Genomic DNA, 22,348 nt, shown 5'->3' with positions numbered 1-22,348 from the left:
TGATTACTTATACGTTTGCCCTAGCTAGTTGCTAGATTTTTTAAACAAAGGGTATTTGGGATTTCCATTGGTTTCAAAGATTCCAAAGGATTGGTAGGATCGGTGGATGGATTTATCCTTCTCATCGTACAAGGACCTAATGTATGCTTCAATGGCGAACTGAGGTTTTTTTGGCGTCCCTTTTCTAGCTCCCAAATGCTTGAGCAAGTTTTGGTTAAAGATAGCCGCGTTCTGCGTGGTTGTGACGTTGTGTTCTCCTCCCGCAGTTGGCCATCCGATCTCACCGATCACTATAGGAACTTCGGACACCCCCACCCGCTCCATTGCACGGTAAAATGCATCCACCATGGCATCCAACAAGTTGTAATATTTCACGTTGAACGTGTCCGTAAGAACTGGTTTTTTCGATTTAAACAGCGCAAAATCCAAGTGCATCGAAAGACTGTTGTGTACATATCCCCAGTAAGGATACACACTGACCATGAGAGGTGCTCCTTGGTTTCTCAAAAACCGGAGAATGTCCGAAATGTCGTTGTTGGCTTTTTGTATGAAGGTCGCCCTTGAAGGTGGATAAGGAGTATTCATGGTCTTATCGTAATCAAATAATGTGGTCACCTTGACACGCCCTAAAAACTTCTTGTCCAGCACTCGTCGAACGGCTTTCATGACCCGCAGGACATCCGCGCTGTTGTCCTGGACAGCTTTATCGCCAACAACAATGTAATTGATGTCTACCTCATTCAAGTAAGGATCCACATAGTTCGAGAGCCACCATCTCACAACCGAGTCTTGGGATTTTAAGTGCTCGTTTGGAAACATTACAGCTACGGAAGTTTCTGGTTTGAGGGTGTTCGTGGCAGGAATTTCCGCTGGGGATGTTTCCTGGCCGACGAGCACACAGCTCCCCTGGAGGTTGGCGCCGATTGAGGGCTGATGTCGGGCTTATGCTTTGTTTCTGGGTGTTGTCGGGCAAGTCTCGTCGGGCAAGTCTCGTCGGGCAAGACTCTTCGGGCAAGGCTCTTCGGGCAAGGCTGAAAGAGAATGACAACGTTAACTTTGAGAGGTGCCTTTGTGGGGCCTTAGGTATAGGCCTTGAGGCTCGCAATCAAGGTTAACATTTAGGTGCTCAGGCGTGCCACTGCCATCTTTAGCATGGCAGATGTAAAATGGTTGTCGTTCTTTCATTGTATATATATATATATATGTATCCAAGAAACCGTGTTAGTTATAACAGGTGCCTTTGTGGGGCCTTAAATGTAGGCCTTGAGGCTTCCCATAAATAACTAAACCAGTCCTCGAACGCATCATATGTATTCTTGTGATTGTAGGAGTCTTCTAACTATTATATTTCTGATTACCCGAATCCAAGGAATAGAACGAACCCAAATGGGTGCTTTTGTGGGGCCTTAGGTGTAGGCCTTGAGGCTTCCCATCAGAGTTCATTCTTATGCTTAGACTCTTAAGATCGCTGAATAGGATGAATCCAAATGGATGCCTTTGTGAGGCCTTAGGTGTAGGCCTTGAGGCTTTCCATTAGAGTCCATCCCATGCTTAAGCGTTCTATGATAATCATGATATAATAGAAAGAAAACTAGAAGGTAGGTCGATTACTTGCGCCCCAAGTAACTTCGGACTTCTCGTTTATCAAGGATTGTCGTGGATGGGTTAAGTCCACATAAAGTTCTTTTTTATGCCTTGAGGCCAAGGACTTTTAAACTAATCAGATTTATATGCCTGCGGGCTTAGAACTTGGATCTGATTTAAGCATTGAAGATGTATTTAAATCGGATCCAAGTATTGAGAAAGCTTTGTCATCGTGATTTTGCTAGAAACAAACTTGCATATAACTAAAAATATACAACATATTGCTAGACTTTAAAGAAAGAAAAGACAAAGACAGCGCAAAGCAGGTCGGGCAAGATTAAACCTTATCAATTAAGGCTGATCGTCTTGCAGGTCCCTATCTTTGTGGTTCTGTCACAGGTCTGAAAGCTTAGAGGTGGAGATGGGAAAGGAGAATACAAAAAGGGTGAATCGATACTACAACAAGTTAGAGCAGGGTAGCAGAGCTATTACAAAGTTTAGGAGAAAAGATTATCCCGAGGGGGATGAAAGCTTGGGCTGACTACAGCTTCGTTTTGAAAGGCAAATCTGGCTTTTTGAGCAGAGTTTGTGCTTTTGTTTGTTTGTTTGAGTGTCTTTATTCCTGTCTCCTCTTCCTCCTTTTATAGACTACTCGGTTTGGCTCCTGTAGCGACAGCTTTGCCCGAATGCGGTCTGAGGGTGATGACTCATCAGCTTTATTACATGTAATGCCACCATAAAGTACTTTATGGGCTGTGCAGTCTGATCAATCTACACCACTTGATCCTTGGGTAGGTAGGCAAGTGGCCTTTGTGAATTGTATCAAGTCAGAAAATGCCCTTTCCTGCCTTCCCAAGTTTTGGCTGGGCTTTGATCTTCTATTCCTCCAGGCCTCCTTTTGGGCCGACTCCATCCTTGGGCCAAAAATCCAGTTTTAATCCAAACAGAGGGTTCTTAAACTTCTCATCACAGAGTTGTTGAAAGCAAAGACCATGGTTCTTGGAATTTTATATTTGTGTAAGAGCTCGGCCGTTCTATCTGCAGGAGGAAGGTTGGTTCCTTTTAATGGAAAGCAAACACCTACCGGACTTTTACTCCGAGTATCTGCTTCAGCGGCGGTGGCAGCAGCGCTCACAACAAGCACTACTGCCCAAACAAATGAGCTCCCCATCGTGATTCTCAATTCACAATTCGCAAAGCAAAGCCTTGGCCTGCAGGTATAGTTTACGTACATACACAACATGCATGCATGCATTAGGGGAATAATAATTCAACTAAGTAATTAGTTGCAAGAAAATAATAAATTGAAGCTAGGGTTTGGAAGGAAGGAAATTAACATTATTACCTTGAGAGAGAAGAAACAGCGATGAAGAACGAATGTACGACGTCAGCAGAATGAAAGAAGCTATCACGTAATTCATATATATGCACATTTTGCTAAATAAATACTATTAGCACTTCCCGAAAACTGTTGTTATCCACACTTTTCTTTTACTGCTAGCTGCAAAATTAACCCAAAAAAAGAAAGTGAAAAAAAAGGGCAAGGCAACAAAAATTGGTTGATCGATAATAAAAATGACTGTTAACCGTATAATATATTATTGGTTGTCAATAAAAATTGGAATTAAATTAAATCCTCAATGAGATTCATTGATCTGGTGCACACAACACAACTCAGCATCACAGTATATGCCTCTTATAAATTTGGTTACTTTCTAGCTAGTTATTTCCTTTTGATCGGTTTGGTACTTTGGTTGCAAACAAATAGAAAATAAGCACATGCTACTTAGTACTACGGTTTAGTGGTATTCCTCTTCACTTAAATGTGAGAGGTATTATGTTCGAATCTCGTGGATGACTAATTCGATACTAAATTAGGCTGTCCATTATGTGACTTAGGCGAAGTCCTCTCTCCCCTTAGTGTAAACTATATTGTTGTACTACAAAAAAATTAAAATAAGCACCTATGATGCACATATACTTCTGTTTGGTTGTGTATCCCGTATCTAATACTTGATTGGATACGATACTTGCCCGATACTCTTGGATACTCGTCTGATACGTATCATGGTCTATGAACATGTCTTTGACTTGATGGATACGCGTATTCTACATTTAAGATATACGTATCCGGCTTTTAGAATACATTTACACTTTTAAAAAAGATAAGAAGATGAGAAAATTAATAGGAGACGTCTATATATAATTGAAAGTTGATGAATACAACGAGAGCTTCCCTTTAATTAAAACCATGAATACAATCTCACACTTCTTCTACTGTATATAAGCAGGATTAGATCTCCAACTTTTCTTCTTCAACAACTCAAATGTACTTGAATTTGAATGATGAATTATGTTTTAAAATGTATATTTTTATTTGCCGTATCCATAGCATATCGTATCTTAATTTTTAGAGATTTTCGTATCGTCGTGTCGTGTCGTATCATATTGCTGCATCCGTATCTGTATCCATGATTCATAGATAAGCACGTTAATCAACACTTAAAGTAATAATTCAATCATCAACAACTACATCATATAGTTTACAAAGATGGTTTAAATAGATGATCTCTCTAGCTTTACTCTTTCCTTTTTATTGGTTCGGTTATTAGTATAATGTCATATTGCTTTTTCTGGAGAATCATGTGTGCGTTGATTTGTTGAACCATACGCTCTGTACGTAGCTACAAGGAATGGAGGATTGCAGATTGAAATGGCTTGGTTTCTGTTTTAGATTCATAGAAATGTTCCTAAGTTTGAAGTCGATAGAAATGTTCCTAAGTTTGAAGTCGTATTCATCTGTAATGGGCGACCACGATTTAAACATCTAGATGGTGTATATCGTGTCATCTGTCTAATTTGAGTTGTCCATGTGCAACTCGCGTGCTAGACTTCTAGCTAAGGTGTGAGCTAGCAACGGCTATATTGCTCACACTCTCTTCGTGTTTGGCATAACAGATAGGAAGAAATCCGCTGTAGATTATCAAGAGACATTTTCGTTTTTGCTCTCTCTTCTCTCCCTTATCTTACTCTCTGCAACTTGGAGATCATAATATCTGTGATTTCAGAAGCTAAAACCAACCAAAACTCAAACTATACAGCCTCAAATACACTAACACGATTTATATGCTGTAATATAATTTCAACGTTTATATTGATCTCCTTTCCCTATCCAATACATTCTCTATCTCGATATGTGCCTGCCTACGCATCAAGTAAGCAACCATGAGTCAGGAAGGAAATTGGTTAATTATAAAAGTTGAGGAGATAATCACTAAAATTAAAGTGTAAAGGAAAAATTAGCTAATTCTAAAAATTTAGGGATAATCGGTTAAAATTAAAGTTCAGAGGAAATTGCCTGCCTGCACATCAAGGAAGGGCATACTTGATATTTTGAGAAAAGGGTTACCCTTGCCTAAAAATAGTGGGCAAAAACGACTTTTTATATTCTTTCTATTCGCAAATTTTCCTCAAGATTGTTTTGTCTTATCAGAATTATATTCCTAATCGGGTCACAAAAATTGATTATATTTAAACTTGTGGCCTGTAAAAAAAGATGTGCTATCAACACATCTCATTTTCCTTCTCACACACCTCTTGATAATTTATGTCCATTGATCTTTTTCAATTCATCTGATTTGACGGTCGAAAATTAAAAAGATGTGTGAGAAGTAAAATGAGGTGTTTGAATATCACACCCCTAAAAAAAACCGAGGGAAATCCCAACTACAAAAAATACATGACTTCTCTCACTCACAACTCCGACCATCAACAATGGCGGCGTCTCAACCGTCCGTCCGGCCTCTGCTTGTATTTGTTGGTATATGGTCCAGCCCATGATCAATGTTCTAGATTATTCTAGTAAGCAAGAGAGATGGCTGGAGCATGCTAGACAATTCTAGCATGTTATTAAGTTGATGGAAGAAGCTAGAGAGTACTAGCTTCCTTGGTTGCAAATGGAAAGATCTAGAAGCCACACTTTTGTGGCTAGTCTAGATCTTTCTATGCTAGAGGTTTGAAGAATACACTAGAAACTAGTAGAATGCCAAACCCTCACCTATAAATATGGGTGTGATGTTGTAGTGAACCAACAAAAATCAAGAGAGTAGTGAGTAGCAAAGGATCAAGTCCAAAGCTAGAGTTCCACTCCAAGAGTGAGAGTGAGAGTGTTCCACTACACATTGTGTGAGTGAAGTTTAGTGTGATAGAAAGTGTGTGTCCTACTTTCTTGTATCCATCAAGCCTTGTCTTTGGCTTGGTAAGACTACTCTTGTTGTACTCATCTTTTCATATAGTGAAGATTGATCCTTGTTTGGTGGACGTAGGCATAAATTGCCGAACCACATAAATTTTTGGTGTCCATTTTCTACTTTACTTTGTGCATTCTCTATCTTGTAGTACCGACATTCCTAACAAGTGGTATCAGAGCCCGGTTGGCTCGTACTACGAGATGGAAGGAAGTGGCACTATGATCAAACTCACCAACTCCAATTGGGTAACATGGAAGCCAAGGATGGAGGACATTCTCTATTGCAAGGATTTGCATGAGCCAATTGAAGGAGATGCCGCTAAGCCCGAGAGCATGTCCGATGCCGAGTGGAAGAAGATGAATCGCAAGGCTATTGGCACAATTAGACAATGGGTGGATGATAGTGTTTTTCACCATGTGTCTAATGAAACCAATGCTCGCGATTTTTGGACGAAGCTTGAGTCCTTGTTCGAGAAGAAGACCCCAGCCAAGAAAGCCTTCTTGATCAAAGAGCTCATCAATGTGAAGTACAAGGATGGTTTAAGTGTAGCAGAACACTTGAACAATTTCCAGAATATCATCAACCAGTTGGCTACTATGAAAATGACGATCGAGGACGAGCTACAAGCGCTCTTGTTACTTGGATCCTTGCCAGACAGTTGGGAGACCTTTGTGGTGAGTATAAGTAACTCTGCTTCTAATGGTGTTCTTACTCTTGATAATGTTAAAAATAGCATGCTCAATGAAGAAACAAGGAGAAAGACTTCTGGCACAGATAGCAGCCAAGTATTTGTCACAGAGAACCGCGGAAGAAGCAAGAGTAGAGGGCCTAGAGGTCATGGCAGGAGTCCTAGCCGATCCAAGTCAAGGTTCAGGGGTGCATGCCACCATTGTGGCAAAGAAGGCCATATGAAGAAAAATTGTCGAGTTTGGAAGAGAGAGCAAAGGGAAGGAAACAATCAGAAGAAAGATGATACTGGCAATACCACCGCTGTCATATGTGGTGATGTACCAGAAATATTGTCTGTTGGTGAATGTCTGCATATGGGCAACTCTGACAGAGACATTGAATGGATCTTTGATAATGGAGCTTCCTTCCATGCTACGTCCAAACGGGAGTTCTTCAGTACATACAAAGAAGGTGACTTTGGCATAGTGAAGATGGGGAATGAAAGCTATTCCAAAATTCTTGGAATTGGTGATATCTGCTTAAGAACTAATCTCGGCTGCCAATTGATGTTGAAAGATGTGAGACATATTCCTGATATACGTCTCAATCTGATATCCATCGGTACCCTTGATCGACAAGGATATTATCACCATATTGGCGAAGGAAAATTGAAGCTTACTAAAGGCTTAATGGTGGTAGCAAGAGCACGACTTTGTTGTACGTTGTACCGGTCAAATGCCAAGGTTTTGAAAGGTGAGTTGAATGCTGTGGAAGACTCATCTCTAGACTTGTGGCATAAGAGGCTAGGCCACATGAGCGAGAAAGGCCTACAAGTTTTGGCAAAGAAGTCTCATATTCCCTTTGCCAAAGGTACGTCGTTAAACTCTTGTGAGCATTGTTTATTCGGAAAACAAAGAAGAGTTAGTTTTTCTGTTCCATCTACAAAGAAAGGAAACTTGTTAGATCTTGTTTATTCAGATGTGTGTGGTCCCATGGAAGTCGAGTCACTTGGAAGAAATAAATATTTTGTTACTTATATTGATGATGCTTCACGAAGGGTGTGGGTGTATTTGTTGAAATCCAAAGACCAGGTGTTTCAGACATTCCAGGAGTTCCATGCCATGGTGGAGAGGGAAACTGGGAAACCTCTCAAGTGCCTTCGTAGCGACAACGGCGGCGAGTACACATCTCACCAGTTTAGAGAGTATTGTTTAAAACATGGCATACGTCATGAGAAGACAGTTCCTGGAACTCCACAACATAACGGTGTTGCTGAAAGAATGAACCGAACCATCATGGAGAAAGTCAGGTGTATGTTGAGGACTGCAAAGTTATCTAAGCAGTTCTGGGGTGAAGCTGTAAGGACAGCCTGCTATTTGATCAACCGATCTCCATCAGTACCATTAGGTCTTGATGTTCCAGAGAGAGTATGGACTGGTAATGATGTGTCTTACTCTCATCTGAAGGTGTTTGGTTGCAAAGCTTTTGTGCATGTGCCCAAAGAGCAGAGATCGAAGTTAGACTACAAAGCTACACCGTGCATCTTTCTTGGTTATGGCGGTGAAGATTTTGGTTACAGATTATGGGACCCATACCAGAAGAAGTTTATCCGAAGTAGAGACGTGGTCTTTTATGAAGATCAAACAATTGGGGATTCGGGTAAAGAGGCACAACCAGATGGCGCAGTCAGAGGAGTTGATCCATTAGCTTCAGATGAAGAAAGTCACGATGACATCCCTGAAGCAACTGCCAATGAAGTGCCTGCAGAATCAGAAAATGCTGATCAAGAGGAGCCTGATCAAGATGTGCCAGACCATGAGATTGCTGATCAGGGGGAGCCTAGTCAAGAAGAGCAGACTCAAGGAGAATCCAATCAGGGGGAGCCTCTAGCCCCGCAAGAGAATGAAGATCAGGTCAGAAGATCCAGCAGAAGTCGAAGACCGTCTACCAAGTATTCTTCATCAGAGTATATCATGTTGACTAATTATGGAGAGCCCGAAACTTATGAGGAGGCCAGAGCTCATAACGACAGTGATAAATGGATGAAGGCAATGGAGTCAGAGATGGATTCCTTATTAAAGAATAATACCTATGAGTTGGTGGAGCTTCCAAAGGGCAGAAAAGCATTGAAAAACAAGTGGGTGTTCAAATTGAAAAATGACGACAACATGACAAGGTACAAGGCTCGTTTGGTTGTCAAAGGTTTTGGTCAAAAGAAAGGAGTTGACTTTGATGAGATTTTCTCACCGGTGGTGAAGATGACTTCCATTCGAGTTATCCTTGGTATGGCAGCAAGCATGGATCTTGAGCTCGAGCAGTTAGACGTTAAAACTGCATTTCTCCACGGTAACTTAGAAGAGGAGATATATATGGAGCAACCCAAAGGCTTTGAAGTCAAGGGTAAAGAAACTTTGGTGTGCAAGCTCAAGAAAAGCTTATATGGTCTTAAGCAGGCTCCGAGACAGTGGAATAAGAAGTTCAACTCATTCATGGTGAGTAATGGGTACAAGAGAACTCATGCTGACTCTTGTGTCTATATCAAACAATTTTCTGGAGGTAAATTCATCATTTTGTTGCTTTATGTTGATGACATGTTGATTGTCGGTCAAGATGCTTTTATGATTAAAAAGCTCAAAGAAGAGTTATCTAAGTCCTTTGACATGAAGGACTTAGGGCCAGCCAAGCAGATTTTGGGCATGGAGATAATTCGTGACAGAAAATCCAAGAAGTTGTGGCTGTCACAAGAAAAGTATGTTGAACGGGTGCTTGAAAGGTTCAACATGAAAGCAGCCAAATCGGTAAGCTCACCTTTAGCCAATCATATCAAGTTGAGCAAAGAGTCGTGTCCAAAAACATATGAAGAAAAGGAGAAAATGGCAGTTGTTCCCTACTCTTCAGCAGTAGGAAGTATCATGTATGCAATGGTGTGCACACGGCCAGATATTGCTCATGCAGTAGGTGTGGTGAGCAGGTTTCTCTCTAATCCAGGGAAAGACCATTGGGAAGCTGTTAAGTGGATTCTCAGATATTTGAAGGGGACTTCTAAGATGTGCTTGTGCTTTGGCGGTTCCAAACCAATCTTGGAAGGATTTACAGATGCTGACATGGGAGGTGACCTGGATGGTAGAAAATCTACGTCTGGGTACTTGTTTACTTTTGCAGGGGGAGCCGTGTCTTGGCAATCCAAGTTGCAAAAGTGTGTTGCTTTGTCTACAACCGAGGCTGAATACATAGCCGCTACAGAAGCATGCAAGGAGTTGTTGTGGCTGAAGCGGTTTCTCCAAGAGTTGGGTTTGAAGCAAAGTGATTATGGCGTTTATTGTGATAGTCAGAGTGCTCTGGATTTGAGCAAGAACACTGCATACCATTCACGCACCAAGCACATTGATATTCGTTATCACTGGATTAGAGATGCTATCGAGAACAAGATGCTACAGCTGAAGAAGATTCATACCGATAATAATTCTTCAGACATGTTGACAAAGGTGGTCACAAAATCAAAGTTGGAATTCTGCATTAAGGCTGCTGGGATGGACTCCAGGTAACTTGGAGTCATGATCGGAATTCCTCCCTCATGGACTGGAGGGGGAGATTGTTGGTATATGGTCCAGCCCATGATCAATGTTCTAGATTATTCTAGTAAGCAAGAGAGATGGCTGGAGCATGCTAGACAATTCTAGCATGTTATTAAGTTGATGGAAGAAGCTAGAGAGTACTAGCTTCCTTGGTTGCAAATGGAAAGATCTAGAAGCCACACTTTTGTGGCTAGTCTAGATCTTTCTATGCTAGAGGTTTGAAGAATACACTAGAAACTAGTAGAATGCCAAACCCTCACCTATAAATATGGGTGTGATGTTGTAGTGAACCAACAAAAATCAAGAGAGTAGTGAGTAGCAAAGGATCAAGTCCAAAGCTAGAGTTCCACTCCAAGAGTGAGAGTGAGAGTGTTCCACTACACATTGTGTGAGTGAAGTTTAGTGTGATAGAAAATGTGTGTCCTACTTTCTTGTATCCATCAAGCCTTGTCTTTGGCTTGGTAAGACTACTCTTGTTGTACTCATCTTTTCATATAGTGAAGATTGATCCTTGTTTGGTGGACGTAGGCATAAATTGCCGAACCACATAAATTTTTGGTGTCCATTTTCTACTTTACTTTGTGCATTCTCTATCTTGTAGTACCGACATTCCTAACAGTATTTCGCCGAAATCTCTCCGCCTCACCCACCGCCTTTCCCACCCACACACGTCCTCGCTTCTGTCCGCTACCAAATTATGAGAATTTCAGCATTTCAGACGGAAATTGCCCTGAGACTGAGAGTTTCCTTCTTTCCTCCATTTCCGTGCTCTCCGAGCTTCTCTCGAACCCCAAATTCTCAAAGGTATTGACTTTTTGTTTGTTATATCCATTTTTTGTTTGTGATAGTGTAATGTGCTCAATTTTGGGTTGTTTTTGTTTTGCCTAAATTTTAATTCTCAATGAATTTTTGTTACTTTGATTTGCTGAGTTGATTTGAGTTGAGTCATTGCATTACGGCGTGAATTCGAATCTCGTCGGTGGTTAATCTGACAAAATTTATCGTTGAAAAAAAAAACTTTGTATCCCAAGTGACAATCTCTTACACATATCTCGAAATTTAACACAAATCTCAAAATACTCGTCCAACGATGATAAAAACCTTTTAAGTTCTGTTGTTTCAGATTTGCAACAGCATGGTCTTGTACAAGTTTCTGAAATTTCAAAAACAAAACGAGAGTATCGAAAACTCAACAGAAACTCGAAAATTCATAAATTTATGGTAAAACCACTCAACTACGAGGTTCGGATTTAACGCAAAACACCCGAGTACATAACCAGTCTACCAAGTACTGATCTCTAAAGCAGGCTAGGAAATGAAAATGCTTCTCGACTCGTTTCCATCGCTTCTACGCCTTGTTTTTCTCAATGAGCTTCTCAATAACATCTGCGGCATCCTGCACGGTTGCAATGGTCTGAGCGCTTTCCTCTTCCACACTGATGCCGAATTCCTCCTCAAGTCCCATCACAATCTCAACCTGGAGTGCAGCTTTACATTAGAACAAATTCAAGCTACAACAAATAACAATGAAGTTTAAATACCGAAACTGTAACTACGGTAGAGAAACCAAAATGAATTCTACGTCTGAAGATTTTTAACTGCAACGAACATAGAATTTTGAAGGATTGCACCAAAAAATAACCAATATGTCTCGTTATTCTTCACTAGTACTGCAATAGTCGTAACGATTGTGAAATGTGGTATATTTTTCTGGTTAGAAGAACTCCCTGCGAATGCGGATGAAAAAAATATAAAGAAACCGGGGTAGCACGTTAATGAATGTTGAATGTACCGTATCTAGAGAATCAGCTCCAAGTTCGGAAAACTTTGACTCGCCGGTAACTGCAGAGTCATCTGGCAATGCAAGTTGCTTCTTTACTATCTTAGACACCTTTTCCACCGTATCCGGCTTTGCCTGATGAAGGACAATCAAGATTACCACAGCTCACAACTACCACATAACTATATCAAAATTTTAAAGGAAAACTAACGAAAAGTCCCAAAAAACTTTAGTTTTGATGAAAAATGACAAAGAAATGTGTAGTGAATAGTAACAAAGAAAAGTAAAAATGTGGTTTTTCTAAAAGTGAAAGTACGGAAATGATTTGTTAAAACTCCAAGTTTTTAATTTTTACTACATTTGACCTAATTCGGGTAAACTTGAGAAACACTCAAACAATGGCAGGCTTTTCCATTCCGGACATAAAAGCATTTATCCCTACAGCTACATGCCTACAAAATAGTGTTCACAATTCACATCAATCCGAGCTTTAAACTGTTACATCGTAAGTATAAAGCTCGGATTGATCGTGCATCCAATCTAAACCTTTGAGACCGAAACTTTCGACACTTCCAATGAAACCCCAGGATATTGTGAATGCAAAATTCAAACTGTAAAAATCATAACAAACAACAAGAGCATTCGAAACAAACACACACAGCGCAGGAAACGCGAAGCCGGGCCGAACGTTGTTGCAGCCCGAAAGAGAGGGAACTTCTTCCATAACCAGCAAGTGAAACTGATCTCAAACCATTAGTCCTGGATAATGCCTGTTCAAAGATGAATTATTCAATAAAATTCAAATAAAAAATTCAGTAAAATGCAAATTGTTCATGCATTTTTTCAAGGAAGTCTTAACGAAACACTCATACTGTGATATTTTTACTCGAAAAAATCACTCGTGATACTATTCTCTTGTAACACATTTTTATCATTTCAATTAGAACTCAAAGTTTTCAAATCTTTTTCATTAATTTTCATTTTTTTCAATACCCATCAAAACATAGGCAATTGGGAACAATTTCAAATATAGCATTATATATATAAAATCACAGAATTCCAACACCAACCCAATAAAGCTATATAATCGAGAAAAACAATACCAACATAATTAACTTTCACTACAATTAAAATCTAAAAGCATGTAAAAAATAAATATAATCAAAATTGTAAATTAACAGTGTAATTAAAGAAATGGGATTACGAGATTTTGGTGGAACTGCTGGGGGGCGGAGCGGATGAGGGAGATCGCAGAAGCTCCGGTGACGGCGGCCATTGATGGAGTTACGGCGAGACCGAATTAGAAGGAGAGGTAGAGAGTGAGACGGCGAGACCGAGGAGAGGAGTAGTGTGAGAAAGAGGGGGCCGTTGGCAGGTGGGTATTTATGGAACAGGGAGAAGGATTCTGCAACTGACACGTGTACTGTGACAGAAGGCAAGAGAGAGTGACTGCTGAAATGGTCACTGACTCATCATGAACGGACGGTACAAATGCTTTCGACTTAATGGGCCTGAAAAAGTTGGCTGTTAAGCTTTTGAAAAATATTTTGTTCTTGAATTTGCGATGTGAAATGTCGAACAACTCTTTAAAAAGAATCGGATCCTTGCCGGATCCTGAGATTTGTAAATTATGTATGTTCATCGTATGGTTAGAAATTATTTTAAATATTTTTATTTAAAAAAAAACATAAACGGTGCTTTGACAAAAACTGATCACATGATATACGATGAACAAACACGATTTACGGATTTCCAAGATCCTTACCAAAAGAATCCAGAGAAGATCATGTTGGCTTTAAAAAGTAAGACTTTTTATGATTTTTCAATTAATTTACAATCTAACGTTAATTTTTATGTCAAAATTATAAAATGACAAAGAATTTCACTTTGTAAAAAGTACCGCTAGCATTTCTCATTTATGATTTCTTTTCCAAAATTTCAGCTTATGACTTGAAAACTTTCCCCATTGTTTGTCACGTTTTTTGAAATGGCAAAAAGCATTTTCCAACAATCAAAATGTTTCGAACTATTTTTAGAAAAAATGTCAAAAGTAATTATGAGTTGTAGAAGCATATTTTAGGTGTTTCTTTTTGAAGCACTATCAAATATTTTTTTGGTAAACATTTGAGTTGTTTTTAAAATTCAACCATTTAAGCACTTGTGAACAAATATGCTTCCACATAACCGGTCTCAAATAAACTCTAAATTACATAGTTTCTTTTCGAACTAATGATTTAAAAGTAGAATCATTTGCCACCTAATACTATTAGTGATAGTTCTCTTCACTTGTAAGTGAAAGGTTTTAGGTTCGATTATCGCCAAAGGAAAATTTGATACACATTATTGCTAACTCATTGTGAGGCTTAGCTCATTTTCTCATTATTTAGTGTAGATAATATCGTTTGTTAAAACAAAGTATAATTATGTATTTGGTGTAGATAATATCGTTTGTTAAAACAAAGTATAATTATTTGAACTTGAATTCTCTTTGAATAAATCTTCAAGAAACTATGTAAATTTTGAATTATTATTAAAAATATATATAGAAAAGGATGAACTTTGAATTTTTAATTTGGTTAACTTTGAATGAGCATGAAATTCGGATGGGATAATTCAAGGTGCAATAAATTCTTCTTGGTCTTCTCTTTGCATGACCAAATTATTAGGAAAAAGCAAAACCATCTTAAGTAAGAGATGTTGTCGCTCAGTACTATAGTCTGGTTGTGTTATTTTTTACTTGGAAGTGTGATGTTTTAGGTTCGAATCTCGTTGATGGCGAATTCGATACCAAATTAGGTTGCCCATTATATAGTTTTCCTGAACTTTCCCTTTTCCTAATGTAAAATATCGATGTACTTAAAAAAAATAAATAAATAAAAAAAAAAAAAAAAAAGATGCCGAGTCTCTTCGGGCGTATGGTAATTTTGACCTTTGATGCTATGACCTTCTCGAATCCCAACTTTCTTTGTTGATTTTATACGAAACCTCAATTAATGGTGGTCTTCCATTTAATTCATTAGTATTTATTTGGTTTAATTCGACTCAACGATGCATAAAATTTGAAAGAGAGGGCGAGTAACCTTATCATTTATCTTTTTAGTTCAACTTTCTCACTATTTCTCATGTCACATGTATTCCGCTAGCACTCAAAATTAAAATTTTAATTATTTTTAATTGAATTATACTAAAATGTTAATTTGTCAACCAAAAAGTAACTAAATTTTTAGATTTAAGTGTTAGTAAAGTACATGTAGTACTAAGAGAAGTGAGTTGGTTAAAATGAGAAAGCAAGTGAGAATGAAATATTTTTGCTCAGCACCCTCAAGTAATGGTAATGATCACCACTCTATTTATTATATTTGAATGTATTTAAATTTTGAGAACTATCTAACGAATAAATAAAAATCTTAAATTTAAACTTATAAAATGATAATAAGTATCACCGTCACTTAATAAAAATCTTAAATTTAAACTTATAAAATGATAATAAGTATCACCGTCACTTGAAGACGGTGAGTTAAAAATGCATCCAAAAAATAGACTTTTTAGAGTTTGGACATGCCAATAGCGAAGAGCGACTTGCCAGGTTGTACATTTCAGTATCGGCCTTGATAGTTTTCCTTGGGCCTGCTTGTTTGTTTGGGCTCCCGCCTCATTTCAACCCGACCCAATGGAGTAAATATCAAAAAACAGGATTCAGTATAACCCGACCCAGTGGAGCAAGCAGGGCGGAGTAGCCCACTGTCCAAACGGCGGGTACAACTAACGCTCACCAGCACCAACAGGAGATACTTTTGATTGTGACGGAACATTGGTACATCACATGTTTTTATGTAAACGGTGAAAATTTTTATTTTTTAAGTTGCTTGTTTGTTTGGGCTCCCACCTCATTTCAACCCGACCCAATGGAGTAAATATCAAAAAACAGGATTCGGTATAACCCGAACCAGTGGAGCAAGCAGGGCGGAGTAGCCCACCGTCCAAACGGCGGGTACAACTGACGCTCACCAGCACCAACATGAGATACTTTTGATTGTGACGGAACATTGGTACATCACGTGTTTTTACATAAGTGGTGAAAATTTTTATTTTTTAAGTTATTAATTTTTTAACATACATATCACGTCATTTGTATAGTGACACATAATGTACCATCTCGTGTGTCGATTATACTGAAAAATCTCTCTACCAGCAGCCATACTCCTTCGTGTTATTGCCTATCACTTTCTTCTCACCGTCAACATATTATTAAGCTCCCGCTGGCCACCAAACACGCAAACACGTCCTTCTCACTCCTCCCTCTCTCCTCTCTCTCTTTCTCTCTCTAGAATCCACTGCTTGACCACCTACTTGGATTTCGATTCCATCAAATCACCTTTCCATCCTTATTCTGTCGATTATATTATATTATTCATCCAAACGCGGCCTTTCCCAGCTCCTCCCCGATTCTCCATCGGTAAACGCTTCCTCAACCTCCGTCTCCCCTCTCTCTCTGATCGAAACGTCGTCGTTTCCCGAAGTCCATCTCCACTGAACGCGTTTTGACTATTCTTGTGAGTGAGAAGCGAGTCAACTCTCTCTCTAACCGGCGTTATTGATTTTGTATTTTGATTTTTATCCGGTCTGTGTCCTGTTTGGTTGCTGAGAAAAAAGCAGAGTGCGGGAAAATGGAAGTTGATTGAATTTGATTTTCCCGACAGATTTTATCACGATTCTCTTCTTTTTTTTTGTTTTGGGATCTAGTGCTCGAAAACTTTTTCGCAACTTTTCTATAAAAATTATTCTACTGGGTCCCGACGATTCGATAATTTCAATCCTATTCGTAATCGATTAGTAAAGTTTTTGTTTCTGAGATTTTCTCAGCAACCAAACAGCCGGTCAGTCACTAACATATACGCATACAGATACATCATACGTGTGTATATACATATATTATGTGGATTGTGAAGGAATTTTTCTAATTTCTAAATCTTTACATTGTTTCATTTCTATGCAGTAACAATGAATACGCAGCTGTTGGAGATTCAACCAAAGGAATTGAAGTTCTTGTGTAAGTTCGTCAATGGCAGACTGATCATTTTCTTTGTGATTTAGTGTTTATTCGATCACTGCTACAATAATCGCTGTTTGAAAATTTGTTACGTTTTGGTGTTGCTGGTTCAGCTGATTTCATGCTGTTGGATTTTTTCTAGTCCTTTTTTGTATCGAAAAGAACATCGATTTTGAAACTATGAATACTGAACAGACTGATTCAAATTCGTATTAGATAGGTTAGGCTTTGTTTGCTGATTGCTTTTGAATTGTAAACTGATTGCGAAATTGTTTTCGTAGTTGAATTGAAGAAGCAAAGCTCATGCTCGATTCGGCTTACCAACCTGACCAACAGCTATGTTGCTTTTAAGGTGCATATTGCATTTTGTTTGTTTTTCAAATTAGTGAAAACTGCTTGTGTGCATTTCGCTGAGTCTGATCAAATTTTAGTTGGATTGTAATTTGGTGATGACATTTGCAGGTTAAGACTACGTCCCCTAAGAAATACTGTGTGGTCCCAAATGTTGGTGTTGTCTTACCAAAATCAACTTCTGAGTTTTCGGGTATGCTTTTTCATGTATCTCGTTTGGTACGTTTGGAGTATGTGTTAACGTTTGATTGTTCATGTAAGCATTACTTCATCGGTATGTAGAGAAGCATGAAGTTTGACGCTTAAGTTCCACTTCTGAATTTTCGGTTTAAGATGACAGGAGAAAACCAGATCATTATATTCTGTATTTCACATTGACATTTTTAATATATGATGTCTCCTCGTGGATGGAATAGCTTAGCTACTATAAGGTTTTCCAGTTGCTTTTACATGGTTTAGGCATCATTTTTTTTGGCACGTGATTCAATCACAATGTAACGAGACCGTTTCTTTGGTTTAGATTGCATTTAACTTTCTGATTGTTTTCTTCTTTACTGGGTCTTGTTATAACCATGTAAATTTTGTCAACATAGTTACAATGCAAGCACCACGAACCGGTATGGTAGATATGGAATGCAAAGATAAGTTTTTAATCCAGAGCACGATTGTTTCTTCTAGGACAACTGACGAGGATATTACAGCTAGCATGGTAAGTCTTGGTAGTTAATTTTGGTCTGGAGATTTTGTATTGATTTCTCATTGTTTACATATTACATTCACAGTTTTCTAAAGACGGTGGCAAGTACATTGAATAGAAAAAGCTAAGAGTAACCCTCATTAGTCCACCCAATTCCCCAATGCTGTCACCAATGAAGGTAGACTTGAAGCAGGGGCTTGGCTATGAACATTCAGTTTTAAAAGATCAATTCGGTGGAGTTGAAATCCTCCCTTCGCTGAACAAGGTTAGAGAATCTATTCTTATTTGGCAATGTTTGATTCTCTTCCTCTATCTCCCCCTCCCTTTCCTTCCTTCCCATGCGCTTGCTTTCTATATGTATTGATTCATGCTCACTTTCTCCAAGTGCCTTGCATTATCGATTAAACAACATATTTACGTAATGATGACTCACAACTTCGCGTAGTAGAAAAGTTTCAGGAAATCCAAATAATTTCTTGGTATACTGTTATGTGGTTCAAGTACATCATGCAAAATTCACTTCCGGAATCTCATTTTGTGAATCTTATTTTGGACCAGGTTGCTAAGGATGTGAAGTTCACAGCTACTAATGAGATGCCAAAGCCATCAACGGGTACTAATGAGAAGCCAAAACCATCAAAGGATGTAGAGTTGAAACCAGAAAAAGACTTTGAAGTGAAACCAGAAAAAGATTTTGAGTTGAAACCAGAAAAAGACGTGGAGTTGAAGCCAGCAAATTATGAGGCATTGGAACCAGAAAAAGAGGCGGAGTTGAAGCCAGCAAAATATGAGGCATTGGAACCAGAAAAAGAGGCGGAGTTGAAACCAGTAAAAGATGTGGAACTAAAATCAGCAAAGGATGTGGAGTTGAAACCAGTAAAAGATGTGGAACTAAAATCAGCAAAGGATGTGGAGTTGAAACCAAAAAAAGAGGTGGAGTTGAAACCCGAAAAAGAGGTTGAATTGAAACCAAAAAAAGAGGCGGAGTTGAAACCAGTAAATGACGTGGAACTAAAATCAGCAAAGGATGTGGAGTTGAAACCGCCAAATGCTACGGAGTTGAAACTAGAAAAAGATGTGGAGTTGAATGCAACAAAGATTGTGGAAGATTTGAAGTTGGCGAAGGATATCCAAGAGATGAAATCAAAGCTAAATGCACTTGAATTAAAGCTGAGCCAGGTTTTGGTCCTTGGCAGAATTTTGTTTCGAAACATATGATATTATTGCGGTTACGTTGCCTGTAGAAACTGACCTCTAGCAGTGTTCCTCTTATGCGAAGAGTTTATTTATTGGTTATACACTACCCGAACAGTTCTCAAAATGCAATATTAACCAGCTTTCCGTTCTTTATAACTTTGAGTTAATCGTCGTTTTTCAGGCTGAAGTTACTATTTCAAAGCTGACAGAGGAGAGGAGTTCAACCATTCAAGAGACGAGAAATATACAGGAGCAAGTGGTGATCTCTTGCACCCCTTCCGTTTTCTATTCTCGCAACTGTTGTTGTTTGTCTAGCGATGAACAATGATATGAGCTTAAATGTTTTGACTTGATTTTGGAAGTTTTATTTTGGGTTTGTCGTAATGTTCATCCTACTGTGCTAATTTCTTTAACGCCGCACACTCGTGTTTGCAGTTATTAAGACTTGCTCATGATTGCAGGCACAACTGGGTATAAGAGGTGTGGATGTGAAAGTAGTCCAAGTCGGATTTCCTCTCCTCTTTGTTTGTATGGTGGCGATCATGAGCGTTGCTATCGGATACTGTATACACCCTTGAAGAACATGTGCATGAAGCTAGAACCATCGGTGGCAGTTAGATGTGTACAGATGAAGTTTACAGGGGACAGTCAAGCCAAATTTAATCACACTAGTGACATTAGATATACACATTTTTTTGTTTCCAATAAGGTATGTAGTTGTTTTCAAGGCATGGTGTTTCGAAGGAACCATATATGCTACTCTAATAGTTAATGCTTTAAAATTATAAATTCTAATCCTCCACCTTTACCCTTAAAGAATTTAATTAAAAAGTAAAATAGATGAGGGTGCGTGGGAGCAAAGATTCTTGAACTTTATCTCATGTTTAGTTTATGTTCATGAACTCTCATATTAGTTTTCCTCATCCTTCAACTTAATTTTGCATTGCATGAGTAGTCATTTCGTCAAATCTGGTGGGATGGGTTTTGAAGAAGGTGGGGCAGGTGCTTGATCCTCGCCTACCTCTTTAGTTTTTGACATTTTTAGCTTTCTAGGTTGCTTTTTGGTAACATCCTTGAAGACCTTCACGAGACTTGTCCCATCAAGATTTTTTATCTATGGATTTAAAAGGCTTGTTAGGTATTAATTTCACTATAATATCCGTGTGTGTTAAAGCAATAAACACAAAAATCCTATTGTGTAATGGTAATAGTGTGTCCAATAAGAGTGCATACTTGCATGAAATTATTTAGCTTGCAAGGGTATTTTTGGGAATTTAAATCAAACATTCATGGTACTGTTTACTTTTAACGAAAAATCACATTTTTACCTTTCCCTGATACTATTCATTACCATTTATTTGTCATTTTTCATTGAAACTAAAGTTTTTTTGGACTTTTCGTTAGTTTTTTTTTTCTTACTTGTCAAAAGCTTGTAAGGTTATTATGTAGTGTAATATTTTTGGTATGCTTTGTGCCATTTTTTATTCCAAATTTATCCCTAATAGTAATATATTATCTGAGACTATATCCAAATGAGATGTGTCAAATTTTAAACGTAAAATTTAAATTTGAAGGCTTATGTGCACTTTGATCTTTTTAAATTTTGTTCTCCACCTGATATGTCAAATTTAAACTATTATTTATTGGATTATTTATTTCATATTTTGACAACAACTTCAAATCTATTTTTAATGATTAATAAATGCTTTTTATTATGTGCCCTTTTTTTATGCCATATAAGTGGAATGTCATGCAATCAAATTTGAAGGTAGGAAGAAGATCCAATTGATATGAATCAATTATAAATCTTAAAAAATTATTTAATTGATTTTGTTTTAAAAATGAGTCATACAAATATCATTTATAACAAAAAATATGGGTTGGAGAAAAAGAAAATCTAACGTTGCCACCTCATCAATCAAATTAATATGTGACATTTATCTTTGCTCTAAGAGTTCAAAGTTAAGTTCTAGAATTTATGAGAAAATTCATCAATATATGAATTTGTGGATATACTATCAATTTATGAGAAAATATGGAATTAAATCTCACAATAAACTAAAAGATTCAAAATCTCTGTAAATTCATGAAACCAAGAGAAAAACCAACGGATGACCAATTTATCAGTATATGAATTCGTGGATTTAGATTTACTTTCAATTGTGTTACCAAATTAGTTCATCTACAATTTGGCAACAAAAAGAAAAAAAAATCATGTACGTTTTAATTAGTATTGTCAAATTATGCGATCGCATAATTTAAAATATTATGACAGATGTAAAAGTTCATTATTTACCATATCCAGAATATTTTTTTCAGTTATTGACATATCTTGTGATAAGATAATGATGACCCTTTCACTATAAATATTGTACATCATTTTCATTTTGCACAACAAACTGCATTACCGATTGTAATATTTAGATTACGAGGAGAGAAACATGGAGAAATCCACACCCACATTGGCTTTCTTGGTCGCCTTTCTAGTCGTTATCTCTTGTAAGTATCTCTCACATTGTGTTACATTAGTTGATAAGATATTGTCACATTGCTACTTGATTCCAACATAAATTTTTAGTGACAAGCATGTCGACATGATATCAACCACTATGTGGTCTAGTTGGACCACAAGTAGATACGACATTTGATTTTGTGTAGTTGGGCATGCCGCGTAGTCAGACAACCTAACACAAATTTTATGCGACCTCTCGGATGTATAGGTATGCGGTAAGAAAGTTTAGTAACAATCTAAATAATATTAACGATGAAGATCTAGGGAGACATAAGAAGACTTGGAAAGAGATTTTAAGAAACAATATTGAGTATTTAGAATTAACAGAAGATTTGGCGCAAAACTGAACGCAGTGGTGTTTTAGATTCTCAGCCAACACCGTTTAGCGGGATAAGGGTTTGTTATTCTTGTTATTGAAATTTTTATTGGTTGGACAGGTTTTTCAAACGAAATTGAAGCAGCAAGAAACCCAAAGGAGGTTGCAGGTTTGCCATCTTTCAGAGTGTTGGAAGGTCAAAAGAAGCCACGGCTAGTGCCGATGGAGGGTGGTGGCTGCGTTTTTTGGTGGGACTGCAGCAAGATATGCCCTCCAGGATGCGACGCTGAAATTTGTGATCATGGACATTGCGCTTGTACTTGTACCTGAACAAATCGATGTCTTTCGAATTTTTTGTGGAATAAAG

General features: G+C 38.1%; 2 protein-coding genes and 1 pseudogene across 2 annotated transcripts; 1 reads left to right on the top strand and 2 right to left on the bottom strand.

Annotated features, from left to right (window-relative positions):
- Nucleotides 1-24: 24 nt before the first annotated feature.
- On the bottom strand, nucleotides 25-819 carry LOC126618301 (glucan endo-1,3-beta-glucosidase, acidic-like). Its single transcript, XM_050286342.1, has one exon. The coding sequence runs from the start codon at nucleotides 817-819 to the stop codon at nucleotides 25-27; it is 795 nt and encodes a 264-aa protein (XP_050142299.1).
- A 10,350-nt stretch (nucleotides 820-11,169) lies between these two features.
- LOC126620059 (acyl carrier protein 1, chloroplastic-like) lies at nucleotides 11,170-13,230 on the bottom strand. Its single transcript, XM_050288524.1, has 4 exons — nucleotides 13,063-13,230; nucleotides 12,518-12,628; nucleotides 11,871-11,993; nucleotides 11,170-11,555 (listed from the first exon to the last, which is right to left on the bottom strand). Exons 1-4 carry the CDS (start codon nucleotides 13,132-13,134, stop codon nucleotides 11,427-11,429), a joined length of 435 nt encoding a protein of 144 aa, XP_050144481.1. The 5' UTR covers nucleotides 13,135-13,230; the 3' UTR covers nucleotides 11,170-11,426.
- A 3,263-nt stretch (nucleotides 13,231-16,493) lies between these two features.
- Nucleotides 16,494-19,925, top strand: LOC126620054 (vesicle-associated protein 2-2-like; annotated as a pseudogene).
- The last annotated feature ends 2,423 nt before the right edge of the window (nucleotides 19,926-22,348 follow it).

This window comes from Malus sylvestris, chromosome 4 (genome assembly GCF_916048215.2).
Source record: "Malus sylvestris chromosome 4, drMalSylv7.2, whole genome shotgun sequence".
NCBI lineage: Eukaryota > Viridiplantae > Streptophyta > Magnoliopsida > Rosales > Rosaceae > Malus > Malus sylvestris.
Note: the sequence above shows the minus strand (reverse complement) of the source record. Positions and strands in the feature narration are given on the sequence as shown.